This window comes from Xiphophorus maculatus, chromosome 6 (assembly GCF_002775205.1).
Source record: "Xiphophorus maculatus strain JP 163 A chromosome 6, X_maculatus-5.0-male, whole genome shotgun sequence".
In the NCBI taxonomy this organism is placed as follows: Eukaryota; Metazoa; Chordata; class Actinopteri; order Cyprinodontiformes; family Poeciliidae; genus Xiphophorus; species Xiphophorus maculatus.
Window position 1 is genome coordinate 25618905 of NC_036448.1, and position 18255 is coordinate 25637159.

An 18255-nucleotide genomic window follows, 5' to 3' on the forward strand; every position below is an offset into this window, starting at 1 on the left:
TGAAACAACAACAAATCTGCTGTTTTTGTGGGTTGTGGCTGATCTCTGGCCACAGATAGTCCTTGTTTGTGTCATTCATTTATGATGCAAGAAGTTCATTTAACTGATTAATAATAACTGCATTTGTTACCCCAAAGCATTTATTAATGACATCTGTGGAGAAACTGAACTGATAAAACTAAATAAAACTAAAAGCTTGCAGAATCTCCAACTTATCTGAATAGCGACCTTCACTCACCAGCTGTCCAACCTTTAACTTTTACTAACCTACAGTTTAAATCTAGTTAATTTGATCTATTTTAGCTTTCATAGCTTATAAATTTATATTACCGGTTAAAAAAAGATGAGTCTGAATTATGTTTTATTGACCCAGAAAGGTTTCCTCAGACAGTGTGGCAGACACTGTTTGCCACAAGTTAAATTTAAAACAGGATCTGAAACGTAAATAATATCTATCTTTGTAATCCTGAAAGGACAGCAAGTAATGTTTCTTTCAGTGAAGTTTCAGTGAAGTTTCCTGATTTTATAAAAAGAAAAATCTATTTTAGCTTAGCATAAGCTGGCAAACAATTTAAATTCCTAGTTTCCTAATTTGTAATTTTTGTTCTTTGTTTTGCCTTAAGATATTTAAGTAATTGTGGGTGTTTAGCTGGCAGATCAAATAAATCTTTATATACAGATTTTTTATGAATGGCAGCTTTATAAATTTTAAATCTCAGGCTCAAAAAGACGTCGTCAGGTTTTACGGTAACAGATTTAAAGTTTTTCTGTTTCTAGCTGCAGGGATCAGTGTGTCTAAACTGTCTTCCTAATGTTCTGCACACGTCTTGAGTTTTACTTCCTCTTTTCCAAACCTCACTTACGTCTGTGGCATCCAGAGTTATACAAAAGCAGCTTCTCTTCTTTCTTCCTGCTCTGTGCTCAAATTATTACTGATCCCTACAAAAAAATCTCATAGTGTAATTTTTCTCTAATATTTTACCACTTAAGTATACAATAAAGGAGACACTATTTTTTTTTTAACTTTTTTTATGTTTATGGGATTTAGCAGCCAAAACTTCTTTCCATGAGAGATGAAATTTTAAACACAATTTGTTGGGGCCAAAAAGGTGGGGGAGTTTTTCAGCATAAATAAAAATGATTACAATTTGTTTTACAAATTTATACAGTTTATATTATCTTTTTTATAGCAAGCTAAGTATGCAAGATTTTATTTAAAACAACACGAAAAGGGCTGCAACTATCAATTATTTTTGACGATTAATCGGATTAAAAACTGGCACAATTTAACCACTTAAACCTTTTTATTCAATATTACAAATGTATACTGCATATCTTTGTACAGTTTTTTTTAATTACTCCTCTGAATTAGTTGTTTTTTCCATTAAATGGCCCTACACCAGTTAATGATTGTTCTATTACTAAATTAGTTGAAGATTATTTCCGTAATCGAGTAATCATGCTTAATATATGGTTATTCGTCATTATTTGATTTTAGTCATGATTAAAACATGATTAATCACCATTAATGTGATTAATTGTTTCAGTCCCAAAGTGACATGTAGATTGTATGATTTTGTTTTAACAAATACACATTTTACAATTTTTTTTAGGTTGGTTTTTGTTTTTCAGTTGCTGTTACCTCAGAAAACGTTCACATTATGTATTGATACTGAGATCAAATTACACTCAACTGGACTCTTAATTACTAATTATTGAGCTTCTGATGATGATTGGTTTCACTGAATTTTGTTTTTAGTTATCAGAATAAAATGGTGCCTTCTGCATTTTTCCGGTTGTTATTGATTAATGAATAAATAAATACACAGAGACCCATTTATCATTCTCTTTCCACTTCATGTTTACTCTCTATCAGATCAAATCCCATTTAAATTTAACATTTCGGTTCGTAGAAAATGGGGAAAATATTTATTTTCAGATAAGTTTCCACAGGCTCACTTCTACACATTTTGAATTAGTTTAATTGTAGAAATCTCATTCAGTTTCCAGAAACGTATTCATAACCAATTTGCTTCCTTTTTTAATCCTCAGACTGGATCTACGTCGGGCCAAGGCGTCTCCGAATCTCCGGTCTACACCAACCTCCAGGAGCTGAAAATCAGCAAAAAGAGCCAACCACCCCTGCCGTCCGGCTCGCCTCTTCACGTCACCGGCGACTGGGAGACGTACACGGACCACAGCGGCAGACATTACTACTGCAACCGATCCACCCACGAGAGGACCTGGAAGCCCCCGCGGACCAAAGATGGCGTCGTCGGGAATGACAAACACAGCGCTGGGGAAAGCTCTGAGGTAAAGTTCACGTCCATCAGGACAATAATAACCAGTGTACGGCATAGTAAGGATCATTGACTGGCTTTTAGTTGTTGTGAAGAAATTTATAAATGATGGAACTGCAAAAACACAAGATTTTACCAAGTATTTTTGGTCTAATTTCTAGTGCAAATAACTTTGTACACTTGAAATAAGAGAAAAATAAGCTAAAAGTAACTTCTCAGAAAAATGTAGGAGCTTGTTTTAAGTCAATAATTCCTTAATACTGATAAAAAGATCCGTCATATTATTTCACTTATAACTAGAAATGTTTCAATATTAAGAAATTGTTGACCTAAAATAAACTGCTCTATCTTACCAAAAAGTTGCTTGTAAGTTAGTTTTGTCATATTTGGACTAGAAACTAGAATACTTGGTGCTTGTGTTTTTGTAGCGCAGTTCCTGTAATAATAATCATATTATACTCTTAAGTTGAGGGAAAGTCTGAGAAAGCTATTTATGTTCCCTCAACCTGGATCCAAATGGATTTGGAACCATTTTAAAAGCTTCACAACAATCTTTTAAAACTTCACAATCTGTGTATTTTATTATATAGTAAGGAACACCTATAGTACCATAGGCAGTATGCTGTATGTATGTATGCTCTTCCAAACGCTTATTTTTGTTAACTTGTTGGACTTTGTAGAAGCTTAAAACTACCTGGATTTCTTCACACTTTCCATAAATCTTTTAAAGTTCTCTTTAGAGCTGCTTTACGTTTTTAGTCAACGATTTTCCAGCGTTTCACTGCGAAGTATCTCACGTAACAAGCGCAACTGATGCGCAGTTCCACCAGGTGTTTGCTAATTGCTGCTGGCTAGCCTAAAGGAGCAGAGTGGGAGCGTCGCGTGTGTGAGACGGAAACTTGGTAGCTTGGAAACTGCAGCTTTGAGGAGGAGCTGCGCCTTGAAGGCGGGGCTAGGTCCACCCAAGCGTTTTGCATAGCTAAATGGTTGCCATGGAGATTAAATGATTTCTCAGACATGCCAGAAAGAATTAAAGCAACACTCCAAGTACGTTTTTGTTGAGGAAATAGCATTATAACATGATGTAAAGCTAAAAAGAGCTGATTTTGCAAAATACTGCTCCTTTAAGTCCCTGTAGGATCGTTGTCATACAGGAACTCTGATTTAAAGAGATCAGGCCTTTTCTGTTGTTGCACCTCAATAGTGGAACAACTGTTAGATAAACGTCTTCTGTTGCTGCTTTTAAATCTCTCTTTAAAAAAGCACGCTTTCAGTTACTTTTGTTGTATTCTATTTTGTAATTTTCTGGTCTTTTTAATACGTCTTATTCTGTGCTTGATGTTTTATTTTATCAATATTTATTTCATCCTATTGCATAGCACTTTGGGTAAACATATTGTCTTTTTAATGTACTTTATAAATAAAATGAAATGGTTTGTTTTTATGTTTCTAACAGTTAAATAGCTTTACCAAATATTTAAAAATGTGTCTGAAAATGAACTCAAAACACAGGTAAGAAATAAAAATAAACCTTGTGGGATACCACTGATCACAGCGGAAGAAAAACCAGCTGCTTTAAGTAAAAAACAGAATAAAATAACAGAAGATTCAAGATTTTTTCACAGTACTGTAAAACTGTGAGGCTCGGTGAAAACGCAATGCTAGCATAAACCAAACAGAAAGTGACAAAGTAACGTCCTTTGTTGATTAGTTTCCATGGTTACCTCTTTGCTGCAGATTTGTACGATTGCAAGGATCGCTTCCTCTCGTTCTGTGTTGCTAAACACGCACAGAATAATTTTTCTCCATCTGTAGAGTTTGCAGAACTTAGTGCAGAATAGTTTAAAGAGTTAACAGCCGATTTATTACATAATTATTTTAGTTATCAATCATTCTATGGGTTATTCTGACAATTAATCAGATAAAAACAGACATTCGTTTTTTTTTTTTTCAACTAATCACTTAAGATTATTTTATGTAATATTAAAAATAAAACTTAAATAAGCCCTTAACATCAGTACAGTGTTGGGCAGATTTTTTTTTAAATTAACCAATTCATAAAAGGATAGCAAAAGTTTCTTAATTGGATAATTTTACAGAATTTGAACCATTTGAAGCTAAAACACTGGATGAGTTGGAGGTAGAAAATACTTACAAATAATGTTTTTTATCTAAAATGCTTAACTTATTTATATATATCTATATATAGATATATATATAGAGAGAGATATCTATGTACTGTATATATAGATATATAGATAACTATATATATATACTGTATCTATATATATATAGATATACGGTATATATACTGTATATAGATATATATAGTACAGTTTCCGATTAATTACTGCTTTGACAATATTGTTGTTTCAGTAACTGCCTTTTTTTTAGCCTGTGTCCTCCTAAATTAGTTGATGATCATACAAATAATCGATTATTCATGATTAATCCGATTAATCTTTTCAGCCCTAGTGACTGCCATGTTAAATTGTGTGCAGTATTTGTCACATAACTGCTTTCTGAAAACAACTAGCATATCTTATAAATACTTTCTACCCTCTACTCCAAATTATGCCTAAATACAAGCTGGATGAAATCAAGATTTTATTGTTCATACCATTAATCTGACAGAATGAAGTTGCTGTCAGCTCTGACTATTAGTTATTTGGCTCATCAGAAGGAAAAAATAATAATCTGACAGAGTAGAAATTTCTTTTTTTCTCTCTCTTTTTGACAAGCATCTCATTAAATCCTTGCAGCAGCGTAATTAGTTCCTAAACTGATCTGAAATTGGACTGCTGCGTTTTCCTTCTAACGAGCTGACTGCAGCTCATCAGCAGCGAGTGTGATTACAATCAAAACACACTTTCTGGTTTTTTTTCTCAAAACGCACTGTGGAGTGACATCCCATCAAATAAGTTTGCTTCCCTTGACTGTAAGATCACTGCAAAAACACACAAATTAAGTATTTAGGTCTACTTTCTAGTGCAAGTATCTTATTACTCTTCAAATAGGACGAAAATAGCCTGATAAATAAAATATGTCTACATGACACTTTTGAAAAAAAAACTGAACAAACCTTTAAAAATACACACCTTATAGAATCAGTCTATAAGGTTTCTTCTTTTAGGTTTAAGAAAATGAAAAACAGAAGTTTGTGAAAGAGAGAATGTAGAACAATTAAAAGTTAAGGATAAAAATATGCCATAATTTGTGGTAAGATAGCAAAACACACAGAGAAACTATTATTATTATTATTATTATTATTATTTAACTTCCTAATAGTTTTATATATTGTTTAGAAAAGACTATGTAGGAAAAAATGTTGCAAATTAACTTACTATGTAAGCTCCATGATATAGACATGGGACTGCTGTTTTATTCAATTTGACTGTTATTGTGTGTCTATTAAATAAACCTAATAAATAAATAAATAAAACATAAAATCCCAAAACAAGTAAATGTGAAAATTACAGCATAGTAAAAACCCTCCTAAAAGTACATTTTCAAGTAAATGTCCCTGAGTAAATGTAACCAGTTTCTACCCACACAGAATTTAGATGTGTGCACTAGAAACTAGACAAAATACTTTGGTGTTTTTGCAGTGATAAGTTCTGATTCCTCAAACGACTGCACCACACTGCCACCTACAGGCCAAAAGCATAAACTTTACTCAGTGTCAGTGCCTCCGGTTTACACTTCCTCCTCTGTTTTAATGGTGGTGGGCTGTTTCTGCTAAATCACTGCATGACTGTCCTCTGTCCCTCTGGTGAAAGATGCTCTCTGTTTTCCCTCTGATGGTAGACTACTCCTCTCTCGCTCTCGCCATCTTTCCTTCCCTTCCTGTCGCTGTCCGTCGGAGGACTCCAGCCTCTGTCCTCAGAGGACGCCTGCTTCAGCGCCTACTCTAGCCAGTCGGACAGCCTGTACGGCTCGCCGCTGAGCGGCTGGTCAGAGGAGATGGACGAACACGGACACACGCTGTACGTCAGCGACTATACGAACGAGAAGGTACCGCCGAGCTGCTGTCTCTGCTGGGTGTTTGGTACTGCATGCTGGACCTGGTTCCTCTGGTTAATTAGAGTAAAAAACTTCCTCTTACAGGGTGGGATTCTGACTTTTTTAAAATTCTGCATTGCTTTGACATTACAAGAGGGTTAGGACCGCTGGAAAAGAATTTTGACTTTTTGTCTCTCCAAATTCTGACTTAAATCTGAGATCAAAAGTCAGAAGCCTGAGAAATAATCCTGAAAAAAGGTCAGAATTCTGACAGAAAAAGCAGAATACTGAGAATTAAAGTCGGAATTCTGCAAAAAATTATAACAGAATTTAATTTTCAGATTAAAATAGAATTCTGCGAAAGAGTCAGAATTTTGAGAATTAGTTGGAATTCTGCAAAAAAAAAAAAAAAAAAAATTTAGAGATTAAAGTCAGAATTCTGCAAAAAAAAAAAAAAAAGTCGGAATTCTGAGAGTTAAAGTTGGAATTTTGAGAATTAAAATTGGAATTCTGGGAATAGAATTAGAATGATTAATTTCAGTCAAAAATTAATCTGTGAAAATTCTGAGATTAAATTTGAAATTCTGTGAAACAAAGTCAAAATTCTGTGGAAAAAAAGTCAACATTCTGAGATTAAAGTTGGAGTGTTTTTTATTTTTAATTTTTTTTAGCGGCCCTAGTCCTTTTCCATTAGGGCAACACAAAAGAAATGACAACCAAATTTCTATTTCTACCAGAAAACTTAGCAAAACGATTTTTGTAGGTTTTTTTTGTAACATCCTCTGTATATTGTGCATTTAATTTGAGCAGGAAGGTCATTTATCCTTAACACAACTTGCTTCAATGTAATGAGTATTTATTATTCCTAATGGCTCAGTTGCTTATTGATTGTATCATATTTTAAACAAAGTTATTGAAATAGCTTTTTTTGTTTATTTGTTTTTGTTAAATTTGTGGTTTGTTCTTGGACCAATCAGGTTTATAGTGTGTGTGTGTGAGACATTTACAAACCACAAAATGTTATATTTTAGTTTCCTTTGACTCTATCGCAGAATGTAGAATACTATTACAAGATATGGTCAATAACGGTATTAAATGATATTGTATAATAGTAAATTGAAACTTCTTTTTTTGGTTAATTTGTATAGATTTTATCTCCAGTGTGGTGCTGGAAAGGTTTTAAAGCTTACCTTGAAAGTGCTTGAAAAGTGCTGATTGACCTAGTTTTTGTGGTTATTATAGTAAATTTCCTCTTGCAGTGTAACTGATTTTTTTTTTTTTTTTGCACTGGCTCGACCATCCTGGGACAATATTACAAAACAACAAAGTTGCAAAATAGAAAACAGGAAATTATTTTCTCTTCCGTGTCTGTTTTATTATAATTTTCTTTATATATTTTATTTTTTCTTTACTTTTTGCGCTGCTAGTGGTTAAAACATGTCGATGACCAGGGAAGGCCTTATTTCTACAGCGCTGACGGCTCCAGGTCAGAATGGGAGCTGCCGAAGGTAAGACGCTGGGAAATAAAAGTTAAAAAATAATAAAAAATTTAAAAAAAAGATGAAACACCAAGTTTTAACTTTGCTGATGATTTTTCTAAATATTAATTAATTTAATAGTTTTAGTTTTTATTAATAGTTTGGTGAAAAAAGCAGGAAAAGGTGGCGACTAATTTAATGTTTTGTAGTTTGTCGGAGGAAAAAATTTAGTTTTTTATTTTTTGGTTAGATTTTTATTTGCAGGGTGAAAAAATATTTTCTTCTCTAAACTGAAATTGTTGGAAAAAAATATTTTTAATGACCTTCGTTCAGTAGATGCACAGACTGATCATCGTATCTTTTTTACATCAACTTTTCAAAAGATTTAAAGTTAATTAACAAGAAGTGATCATTTAATTTTTTTTAGTGTTTATCCATTTTTCAGTGCATCTGTCCATCCAACTGTTCATTCATCCGTTTATCAGTCCATTCGTTAATTTTTCCATCCATCCATCCATCCGTCCATCCATCCAGCCATCCATCCATCCATCCGTCCATCCATCTTTCTGTTGATGGATGGATGCATCCTCTCATCTTTGTTTTTCTCTTAATCCATCCATCTGTTTATCCTTCTATTCATCCATCATCCTCCCATCCCTTCATTTTTAAATCCATCCATCCATCTAAAATTGATTTTTTTCCCCATCTATCTATCCTTTCATGCGTCTTTCTGTTCATCATTCTGTCATCCCTTCATTTTTCAATGTATCCATCCATTTGTCCATTTTTCTCTTCACCATCATCCTCTCATCTCCTTGTTCTTCCATCCGTCCATCATATTTTTAATACTTGAAGGTAATTCTGTCATTCCTTAGAAACTCTGGGAACAGAAAATTTACCAATTTGCTGAAAAATCTTCACATTTTCAGTTTCATTCTTTAATTAATATCTCATCATATTCAGAAGAAAAATAATTTCAGTTTGGTTTTTGTTTTTCTTTTTTCCTCCTCTCCTGCAGTACAACCTGTCGCCACCTCAGCCGACCGGAGACGGACCGAAGAGCCGCAGTTTGGACCGGAACAACGTCGAGCCCATCGTCTTGACAAAATGGAGGCACAGCGCCTACGTCCTGGAGTCGAACGAAAAGGTCTCTGCCTTCAAAAATATAACCCAGAAAACGCCGTAGAGAACAAAACAAATTAAGCTTTGACACAACCAGATCTTAGCTGCAGACTCATTCCTTTGCAGCAGCTGTTAAAAAGCAGGCGGGCCCGCTCGGCCCGCTCCGGTTCTGCTCGCCAACACCCGTACAAACAGCAAGTCAGTAGTCGGCCCCTTTGGGGAGGAACAGTTCCCCATTCATCTGTTCAAACACAATCAGCTTGCATGAAGATGATCGAACAACTAAAGTGACAATTTGATCTGTTCACTGCAAAAACACAAAATATTAAAAAAGTATTTTTATCTAGTTTCTAGTGCAAATGTCTCAGTTTTGTCTTATTTCAGGCATACTAGCTTGCAAGTAATTTTTCAGCAAGATATAAGAGTAAAAACTCCTGTAAATTGATGAAGAAGTTCTAGTTCTACTGTCGGATTACTTCACTTATTACATGGTAGAAATGTCTCGTTAGAAGTGAAATCAATATAAAGGAATTATTGACGTAAAAAGCTCCTGTATCTTAGTGAAAAGTTACTTGCAAGTTAGATTTATCTTATTTTAAGTGCACTAAAATATTTGCACTATATACTGCACCAGAAATACTTCAGATTTTGTGTTTTTGTAGTGTTCTGCTGTTACCTGATACACACACTGCAAAAACACAAAATCTTACCCATAATTTTTGTCAATTTTGTGGTGCGGATATTTTAGTACACTTGAATTAACTTAAAAGTAACTTTGCAGCAAGATGTAGGAGCATTTTTAAGTGAATAATTCCTTGATAAAGTTCTACTGGCAGATTATTTCACTTATGGGAAAAATGTCTTGTTATAAATGAAATAATCTGCCAGGTTTCATCAATAGAAAGGAATTATTGACATAAAAAAGCTCCTTTATCTTGGTGAAAAGTTACTTGCAAGTTAATTTTTTCTTATTTCAAGTGAACTAAGATACTTGCACTTGAAACGACAAAAATACTTGGTAGGATCTTTTTGTTTTTACAGTGCAGAGTAAATCAAGTCAAATTGAATCAAAAGTATTTTAGTGATCCCAATGTTTTTGCAGCTCATATTAATTCAAAGTTTTTGTAGATGGTGATTTTTCAGCTGGATTAAATTTTACATGGATTCTACATGCTGGGTTAATATAAAAGTGTTTCTCTGAAGAGCATGAACAGATTTATTAATAATCCATTTCTGCTTTTTACTCAGAGCTTCTTGACACTCTGCAGTTTTATAATCTCACTCCTGATTACCATCGGTCTCTTTCAGCCGCCTCCGTCTTCTTTAGCTCACATCGTTTTCCATTAACCTGCTTTTCTTTAAACCTTGTGAAACTGCTTCTGTGTGTGTTTTTTACCCATGTTTGTTCACTAGGAAGCTCCTCAGATCCCCAAGTCTTCCTCTTCTGACCCTGATCTGAGCCCTACGTCTCCCCCCGCCTCTGTTAGTACTCACCACTAACCTCACGGGCCGCGGCGCCGCGTCAGCCAGCTTCAGCGGTGACATGCATCGCAGCTTTTCCTACAGAGTTCCTACACAGGAAACCTCATTGAATATAAAAATATTGGACGTTTAAGACTTAAAAGTAAACTGGAAGAATATCCTGTGTAGGAATTGGTTTGATTCTTGTTGAAAGAAATTGGTTTAATTTAATTTTTAGTTGGATATTCTGTGCAGGAATTGTTATTTTGTGTAGATGGGTTTAATTTAATTTGCATGTTGAAAACATAATCGAAAATCTGAAATTGCTGGTCTGAATCAATTCCTACATGGATTTCAAGAGAGATGTTTGCAGAATTCAAGATTTTTGTGAAAGCACAACACAAAGACATTAAAATAAATATTTTGATATCTAAATATTCAGTTTAAAGATAAATATTTAGCCTAAAACTAAATATTTATCTAACTAAATATTTTGCTTACAAGTTGTGGTTGTAACAAACTGAATATTTAATCTGAAGCTACATTTGTATCTCTAATCTAAATATGTAGTTTAAAGCTAACTAGATATTTAGCTTCAAACTAAATATTTACTTAGGAAACTAAATAACTTTGAAGCTAAATATTCAGCTCTGAACTAGATATTTAGTTTGAAGCAAAAATATCTCTAATCTAAATATGTAGCTTGAAGCTATAATTTGGCTGTAAAATCATTTAGTTTGATGCTAACTTGCTAACTAAATATTTAGCTTGCTAACCTTACTTACGAAGCTAAATAATACAATTGAAGCTAAATATTTAGCTCTAAGCTAAATAATATGATGCTCAACATTTAGCTCTAATCTTATTAGTTTGTTAGCATGTTAGCCTCAAACTAAATAATTAACTCTAGCTTGGAGTTAAATATTTAACTTCAAACTGAAAATATTTACCACGCTAACTAAATATTTAGTTTGGAGCAAACTGTGACTTTGCAAACAGCAACCTATATCTAATCTGGTAGAGGCACAATAATAAAGAGTTGCAGCTGTAGTTGCAGTGAAAAGTGATTTTTTCTTTACAAAGTATTGACTGCAGGGAGTTTTAATAGAAATCCACATCACATGTTTTGTAGTTATTTTTGAAAATAGGGAGGAAAAATCCATTAATCATTTTTTATGGTTAAGTTTTGCTTTGTGTTGGTCTGTCACATAAAATCTCTAAAATACACACAAGTTGTGCTTGTAACAAATTAGAGGAATTAAACTTCACCAAAGCATCGTATATTGATTTAATATATATTGATTTAATGTATATATATTGATTGCGTTTATTTAAATACATATGGACATTTTGATTGGTTTTTGGACTAATCTGAGTGTAGGTGTGCTGTGGTGGCTTGGTGCTTACTGGGTTTTGTTTTCATGAGGGAGCTGCAGAAAGCTTTTTGTTTGTGAAGGTTTTTGTTTTCCTGTGATCCAGCTGTGGGTGTCAATCAGAGCTGCTTGTGGAAATGTTTAATTCTCTGAAACTCTGCACCGCTGCCTGTTTTCTTCCTCTGCAGCCGTCTGAAAAGTGTGGCGTTCTGAACGTGACGAAGATCACTGAGAACGGGAAGAGAGTGCGGTGAGTATCACTGCCGTTAAAGACAGACGATGAGGATTTTATATTTTTTATCAATCAGCTCACTTTATTTTGGTAAATTGTCAACATTAAACACGGGAAGCAAAAAAATAAACCCATAATTTACCAATAAAGGAATAGGCTGAAGCCATAGCTTTTACTTGTCTATTTATATACTTAGCATCCTACCAAGATATCTTCACAAAACATATATACATCTACATAAGAGCGTAAGATTTTATCATTTTACATTTTAAGGCTCTTTTAAAGCCCACCAAAAAAAGGACAAAATTTAAAGTCATCATTCAATTCATTCCACAGTTTCACACCAATAACTGAAACACATCTAGACTTTACCTGGCTCTTCTGTTCAAATATAAACAAACCTTCAAATTATATGTATTCTCTCTTAGCTTAAATGGTTTCTGAATATCAGAAGGAAGACTTTTATTCAGTCCTTTATACATTATTTCCAATAAAATATCTTTAAACTTTAAAGTATTGCTTTGAATAAAGAGTTTATTAGTTGGTTCACGATATCCCACTTTATTAATAAGCCTTATAGCTTTTTTTAAAACTAATATATCAATGTTTGTTTTACTTGCATTTCCCCAGATTTCTGAGCAGTAAGACAAATAAGGCGCAACCAAAGAGGAATATATAATATGCAATAATAATATGACTTCTTTTACTTTGTTTAAAAATCCTAAAAAAAAAAAACTGTTTTCCACATTGTTGGATATTAAAATTTATTTTTCTAATTTTTTCTGCATGCTGTAACTCAGTATTTGCTAAATTAAGAGTAAGAATGTACAATAATAATGTAGGTAATTCCAACTTATCTAAAAGTAGACGTTTCCTCTGGTCTAAGTCTCCCCCCGCCCCAAATAAAGCTCTGATATTTTATGCCTAACCCCATTTTGTAAGCTGTAGAAATAGATTTAACCTTATTTGTTAACTTTAGGTGTTTTTTTAGTGTCGTTTGAATCAATCTGTGCGTTTTGCAGGAAGAACTGGACGTCCTCGTGGACAGTCCTGCAAGGTTCATCACTGCTGTTCGCCAAAGGACAGGGAGGCGGAACGAGCTGGGTGAGCTTTTCTTAATTCAAATTATTTCAAAATTATGCAGTTATCAGAGATGTCAGTATAATTCAGACTTATTTGTACTGATGAATTGATAAAGTTATAAAAATATGTTGCATCTGCGAAACCAAGATTTCAGCTAATTGCTCTTTTTAGTGCAAGAATATTCATATTATGTGTATAAAACTATCATAGTTGATATTTTTCATTGATTCAACTAAGAAAATTGGTATAATGTGTTTTGACAGAATGATAAGTTAAGAAAGTTCAAAGTTCACCTCTGAAAAATCTTCAGACAGTGACAAAGTCAGACCTTTTTGCACACAGAAACGTGGAGATTTTTATATAAATCTTTCTATTTTGATTTACCATAATTTTTAAAAGGCAAAATTGCTGCAAAAAAACAGAAATAAATCAGAATATCCTGATTGAAATAGATGATGGTATTGACACTTTTACAGTGGAGGATGTTTATCTGCATGACAGCTGCATTCAGATAAATATTTTATTGTTTTTCATCCATAAATATCAAACTCTGACAGCAGAACAGTGACTTTGATGCTACAAACTCTAGTTTTTCTCCATATTTATTCATGCTTTTTTCATATTTTTTTCATATTACTCCATATTTTCTCCATATTTCTTTGTATGTTCTCAATTTTTCTTGATATTTTCTCCATTTTTCTCCATATTTTCTCCACATTCTCCATCTTTATTCATATTTCTTCATATTTTCTTCTCCATGTTTGTTTATATTTTCTACACATTTATCTATATTTTCTCCATCTTTTTTCATATTTTGTCCATATTTTCTTCATATTTATGTCTTCCCCGCCCAGTTTGGTGGCAGTCAGTCCAAACCAGAGTTCACTGTGGATCTGAGGGGAGCGTCAGTGGAATGGGCCCCAAAGGACAAGTCCAGCAAGAAGCACGTTTTAGAGGTGAAAACCCAAAAATATTCCATCTACTTCTGAGCTCTGCCTTTATTTTTATGCAAAATTAACTCAACTACAGACACATCAAGTCAAAAAGTGAACGATCTGATCTTTACCAGGTTTTAAAATATTTTAATTCAATCCAAAGTTTACAAAAACACAGCAGATTTCATACCAGCTGTAATTACTAGACAAAGATGAAACCAAAGCAGAAAAGTTTTATTTAATATTGTAATTTTCTAAGAAACCATTTTAGGTCTTCAGTAGCCGTGAGCCATGATGATGAAAATATACTGTTCAATAATATTTTACATCATTGGGATGCTGGCTTTTATAGTATGAATTTTACTTAAGATGATTAATGCCACTGAAATTCTGACTTTAATTTCAGAATTCTGACTTTTCCTGTGAGAATTTTTAATTTTTCTCAGAATTTTAATCATTTTATTCTCAAAAGTTCAGCTTTTTCTTTCAGAATTTAGTCATTTTTCTCATAATTTTGACTTTTTTCTCAAAATGCTGACTTTAATCTATACATTCTGACTCTAATCTCAATTTTGCCTGCAATTTCAGAAATCTGATTTTATGTTCTGATTTTAATCTGCTGATTTTAACTTCAGAATTGAAACTTTTTTATTATTAAGATTTTTAGTTTTTTTCTCAGAAAGCTGATTTTACTCTCAGAATTCTTTTTTATGCTAATTTTGACTTTTATTCCTTACAATTGAAACTTTTTATTTCAGAATTTTAACCTTTTAATCTCAGAATACTGACTTTAATCAAACATTGTAACCCTTTGTGAGATTAAAATTTTATTTTTTTCTGTGACCCTACACTCAGGACACTTTTACTATTTCACAATAGTATTTATTATTTGTAAAAAAAAATAAATTAGGAAAAAAGAAAGTTTTAAAACAGGTTCAGATAAAAACAAGATATTTACAGGTAAATCAGACATTTTGTAACGTTACAGAAAATGTATGTTAGGAGTGTTTTTTAAAGTTGATTTATAAAATTAACTAACATTTTCCCTTTTTTTTGTCTGCCGCCTGCAGCTGAAGATCCGTCAGGGCACGGAGCTGCTGCTCTGGTCTGAAAACGACACCGTGGTGAACGAGTGGCTCAGAGCTCTGCAGGAAGCCATCAGCGCACATGTGAGTGTTTGACCCCGCCGCTGCACCGTCCGTCTGCTTCACCCACAAACAAGATGGCCGCAGCCGAACGAGTGCACACAAAGAGGAAGAGTTTGAGACTGTAGATGGACAATAAGAGGAACAAATGGAAACGATTTGGTTCCTGCTGCAAACTGAACTTTATTAGATCAGAGAATTCAGACCCTGCACTGCAAAAACATTAAACATTACCAAGTAATTCTGGTCTAGTTTCTAGCACAAATATCTTGGTGTGCTTTAAATAAGATAAAACTAACTTACAAGTAACTTTTCAGCATGATAAAGGAGCTTGTGTTAGTCTATAATTCCAGTCAGTGGCAGATTATTTCACTTATAAAAATGTTTGTTTTAAGTGAATTAATCTGCCAGTGGAACTTTTTCATCCATATTGAACCTTTTTCACTTAAAACAAGCTCCTTTATCTTGCTAAAAAGTTACTAGCAAATCAGTTTTGTTTTATTTCAAATGTGCTAAGATTCGAATCGTGTCTAGCAATTTGATTCTGATTTTTAGAGTTACAATTCAATTCAGAAGCAATTTTTAATTGAGAAACCAATTTTTTCTGTTCAAGCGGTTTTGAGATTCTGTTTACACACAGCGTAAACAAACATTTATTTAATTCATACTGTATCAAATTCCATCAGTTTATATTTAAACATAAATATGTGCATAAAATGCTGCAACTTAAATTACTGCCTGTTTTTCCCCCATAAAAAAAGCAAAAAAACTTCCTAAATATTGCTGAAAAGTTACTTGTAATTTAGTTTTGTCATATTTCAAGTGTACTAAGATTTTCACTAGAAACAAGTCCAAAAATACTCTTTTCTGTTTTTGCAGTGCAGTTAGTTAAATAAAACATCATATTTTACCCTCTACTTACAAATTAAAACCCTCAAAGATAATTGCTGAAATGAAACAAAACAACATCTTTAAACAACTCGAGAATAAACTTCCTGATTTCCTGTAGAGAGAAGCCAAAGAGCAAACAGTTGGACCTTTACAGCCCCTCGTATCTTATTTCCTCCTCCGTGTTTCAGGCCTGGGAGTCCGACGAGGCCATCGAGGAGGACATGCCCGAGTCCCCCGGCGTGGAGAAGCTCGAAAAGGACAAAGACCACAGACCCCCCAAGAAAGACAAAGGTCAGAGTAAAAGTTAAACCTGAAGGCGACTGAAAGTGAAAATCGAATATTTCTGTTTGATTCCTTTGCCTTATTGGACCGTAAATAGGCTTTATAGGAAAAGAAACGAAAGACCAAAGTCCAAAAACTTTATGAATCCGGAACACTTGCTTTATCAGTTTCAGTCTGAGGAAAACATTGAGACATGGCGCCCAAAGTGCTGAGGCGAGCGGTGAGTAACGGCGTCTTCTCCCATTTTTCCTCCTCAGCCATGAAGCCGGCGGCCAACGTTGAGGCCACCGACACCAAGAAGACCCGACACAAGCTGAAGAAGCTGCTGAGCCGCCGGCCCACCATGCAGTCCGTCAGGGACAAGGGATACATCAAAGGTCTCCAGTCCTTCACTGTTTGGGCCGTTTTATCCATTACATGTTAAATCTACTTCCTGTTTAATCATCAAGCAGCTTTATTAAGGGATCCATCATGAAAAATCAAAGCATCAACAATTCAACTTTTTTCTCTCTTTCTAATTTGGCTGAACAAAATATCTAAGGACAATGCTACTTTCTGTTTTCTTATGATTTTTGTATATTTTTGATGGCGAATTGTGACTTTTTTGGTGTTTTCAACACTGAAAACTCTTTAGCTGCGCAGACATTTCCATTTAAAAACTACATGCAAAACATTAGATTTTTATAAAACTATAATATATAAAATAAGGGATCTGTTTGCTAAAGCTGCTTAAATGAAGACAGTTTTCTCACAGTTGAGACAGAAGTACAAATAATTTAATTCAAAACTGTTCCTACTGGTTCTAATTTAAACATATTTATGATATTTAAATAAATGCATCTTAGCATCCACACACTCTTTGTTATGGAGAAGGATTAGGGACAATAGTAAAAAAAAAAAATATGACTTTAATTTCAGATTCTGACTTTTGTCTTGAAATTAGGACTTTACTCTCAAAATGATTATTTTTTCCCTCAGAATTATGACTTTAATCTCCTAATTATGACTTTAAATACATCTGTAAACATATCTGTTAGTACAGTTTTGCAAATTCATACTACTGCAGCAAATTCCTTAAAGTTATAGGATGTAAAATTATGCAAAGACAAAGATCCATTTAAATAAATCACAAAAAGCTCCAGATCAATTTGCATTCATACCCAAGATGAGTGAATTTAAAATTTAAAATGCTTAAAGAACATTTTCAGCTGACGGTTTTTGCATTAAAGGAGAGAAGTGACCCATTTCCTGTCATTTGTTTCCTCAGATCAGGTTTTCGGCTGCAGTCTGTCCAGCTTGTGTCAGCAGGAGAACACCACGGTGCCGAACTTCGTCAGGATGTGCATCGATCACGTGGAGAACAACGGTGAGTGTCGAGGTGGAACGAATCTGGCTGCTGTTTACCTGCAGATTGTTTCCTGATGAGCTTCATAAAAGTCACTGACCCATTTTTTCGTGTTTGGTTCCTCCGCAGGTCTGTATGTAGACGGGCTGTATAGAGTTAGCGGGAATCTGGCGATCATACAGAAGCTGCGATTTGCTGTCTGTCATGGTGAGTTGCTGTGAAACACTTTGTCCTGTTAGTTGTTAAACACTGCAAGTATTTTTGGTCTAGTTTCTAGTGCAAATATCTTAGTTCACTTTAAATAAGATCAAATTAACTGACAAGTAACTTGTCAGCAAGATATAGGAGCTTGTTTTAAGTCAGTATTTCCTTAATATTGATTTTTAAAAGTTCTAGTTCCACTTAATTCACATTCAACAGTCACTGCGCCGTTACCTAGCAACCCCAGCCCAGCCCAGCCCGTTACTTAGCAACCCAGTTCTAGTTCCACTGGCAGTTTATTTTACTTACAACATGGGAGGAATGTCTTGTTATAACTGAAATAACAAGACATGACTGGAACTAATCATTTTTTAAAACAATATTAAGAAATTATTTACTCAAAAG

The 18255-nt window shown here is 33.9% G+C and overlaps 1 protein-coding gene across 8 annotated transcripts in view; it reads left to right on the top strand.

Moving 5' to 3' along the window:
* Positions 1-18255, top strand: part of LOC102236227 (rho GTPase-activating protein 12-like) — a 64067-nt gene that overhangs the window by 42319 nt on the left and 3493 nt on the right. For 2 of the 8 annotated variants that reach the window (XM_023335248.1, XM_023335254.1), the window contains 14 exons: positions 2053-2313; positions 6108-6314; positions 7730-7810; positions 8799-8927; positions 9029-9100; positions 10316-10384; positions 11925-11986; positions 12991-13072; positions 13906-14007; positions 15057-15155; positions 16211-16313; positions 16562-16681; positions 17572-17670; positions 17779-17856. In XM_023335248.1, the coding sequence (XP_023191016.1) occupies positions 2053-2313; positions 6108-6314; positions 7730-7810; positions 8799-8927; positions 9029-9100; positions 10316-10384; positions 11925-11986; positions 12991-13072; positions 13906-14007; positions 15057-15155; positions 16211-16313; positions 16562-16681; positions 17572-17670; positions 17779-17856 (1564 nt within the window). The remainder of the gene's footprint in view (positions 1-2052; positions 2314-6107; positions 6315-7729; positions 7811-8798; positions 8928-9028; positions 9101-10315; positions 10385-11924; positions 11987-12990; positions 13073-13905; positions 14008-15056; positions 15156-16210; positions 16314-16561; positions 16682-17571; positions 17671-17778; positions 17857-18255) is intronic. The other 6 variants (XM_014474898.2, XM_023335249.1, XM_023335251.1 and 3 more) reach the window with 6 other exon arrangements.